Genomic DNA, 1,987 nt, shown 5'->3' with positions numbered 1-1,987 from the left:
ACTCTTGTGTATTCCAGTTTTTTGTATGTCAAACGTGTCACCTCAAAGTGAATTCTGTTTTTTCTTTCATGTTTATGATGATACTTTTGTGTTATTGTTTTTTCTTTATTTTAAAAAAGGTTATTTAATCTTTTTAACGTGATGCTTTTATCATTTGTGCCAGAGTAGTGGCACAGTTCTGGCACAGAAACATTTGTACCAGAGGCCCTCTGAGGCCACGCGCACCTGCAAGCTGTTTGACCGAGGAAGCACGTGCACGCGCGCTGCTGCCCGCAGAGCCGTCATTGGCTGGGACAAACGAGGTCCTGAGCGCCGATTGGTCCGAAGTTTATCCGTTCGGCTTTGGAGGTCCCACGCGGCGGTCACGTCACGCACAAAAAGCAGCGTGGGATCCCCCGTGGCACCCACTCAGAGCCATGCTGACCGTGTGCCTGGAGTCTCTCGGTCTGACGCTGTGCGTCGCCGGCTCCGTGCTCGTGATGGCCGCGTGCGGGATGCCCACATGGAAGGTGTCGGCGTTCATCGACTCCAACATCGTGGTGGCGCAGACGATCTGGGACGGCCTGTGGATGACGTGCGTGGTGCAGAGCACGGGCCAGATGCAGTGCAAAGTGCACGACTCGGTCCTGGCGCTCACGCGGGACCTGCAGACGGCGCGCGCGCTGACGGTGCTGTCCGCCGCGCTGGGGTTCGCGGCCCTGGCGGTGACCGTCACGGGCGCGCAGTGCACCACGTGCGTCGCCGACTCGGCGGTGAAGCGCAGAGTGGTGCGCGCGGGAGGGATCGTGTACGCGGCGAGCGGCCTGTTCGTGCTCGTGCCTCTGTGCTGGATCGCCAACAACATCATCGTGGATTTCCATGACCCGCACGTGGCCTCGTCCAAGAAGCGTGAGATCGGCGCGGCCATCTACACGGGCTGGGCGGCGGCGGCGCTGCTGCTGCTCGGCGGCGCCGTGCTCTGCTGCTCCTGCACGCGCACAGCCGCCAGCGGCAAGTACGCGCCCAGCACGGAAACCACGTGCACGGCGGAGTGTGACAAAAAATACTACGTATGAAAAAAATCACACTGTGGGACAAACTGTCACCCGCCGAGGTCACGGAGTCATTAAAGGAGCAGTCAAAAAGACAAAAAACATACCACCAGGAGGCGCTGTCGGTGCTCTAAATGTCGCTAAAATTTGCCAGTTAAATTAAGTTTTCACGTCTAATTTGCATATGGCGGGAAACTGAACTGCATCCTCTGCTCTGGAAGGTTGGATTATTTTGTTTGTTTTGTTTGTTGGGGCTGGGATGACATATAATGTTGATTTTTATATATATTTTGCTATTTTTGTCATTTATTATGTCCATCTCTTCACGAACTGACCATTTGTGCAGAATAAAAGTTGCCATGTTTGATTTGTTGCTAGTCACTCTATATGATTTTTAGAACATCAAAAAACACTAAATCGAGTGAAAACAGTGTAAAATATTTTCAGTAAAAAAGGAGTTAAAACCCGACTTTTAACACCATGTTTTAAAGTTTGTTTCATACAGTCATCGTGAAAATAATTAAACTTTCTCCACATATAATTCAACTCACCTTAGTTGTTATTGCAATGCTGGAGGTGTTCTTTTAACTCTCTGGAGATGTTGCTGTAACACTCTGGAGGTTTTATTGTGGCTCTCCTGAGGTGTTATTTTAACTCTCTGGAGGTGTTATTCTGACTCTGGAGGTGTTATTGTAACTCTCGAGTTGTTGGTGTTTTAACTCTCTGGGGGTGTTGTTGTAAGTCTCTGGAGGTGTTATTGTAAATCTCTGGAGGTGTTAGTGTTGTAACTCTCTGGGGTGTTGTTGTAACTCTCTGGAGGTGTTGGTGTTGTTTTAACTCTCAGTGGGTGTTGGTGCAACTCTTTGTGGGTTTTGTTGCAACTCTCTGGAGGTGTTATTGTAACTCTGGAGGTGTTGATGTTGGTGTAACCCTCTGGGGGTGTTATTGTAACTCTC

The 1,987-nt window shown here is 50.0% G+C and overlaps 1 protein-coding gene across 1 annotated transcript; it reads left to right on the top strand.

Annotated features, from left to right (window-relative positions):
* Positions 1-236: 236 nt before the first annotated feature.
* LOC117530127 (claudin-5-like) lies at positions 237-1,400 on the top strand. The gene has a single exon (XM_034193079.1). It carries the CDS (start codon positions 417-419, stop codon positions 1,053-1,055), a length of 639 nt encoding a protein of 212 aa, XP_034048970.1. The 5' UTR covers positions 237-416; the 3' UTR covers positions 1,056-1,400.
* The last annotated feature ends 587 nt before the right edge of the window (positions 1,401-1,987 follow it).

Source organism: Thalassophryne amazonica, chromosome 17 (assembly GCF_902500255.1).
Source record: "Thalassophryne amazonica chromosome 17, fThaAma1.1, whole genome shotgun sequence".
Taxonomy (NCBI): domain Eukaryota; kingdom Metazoa; phylum Chordata; class Actinopteri; order Batrachoidiformes; family Batrachoididae; genus Thalassophryne; species Thalassophryne amazonica.
The sequence above is the reverse complement of the archived record's forward strand: the minus strand, read 5'-3'. Positions and strand labels throughout refer to the sequence as shown.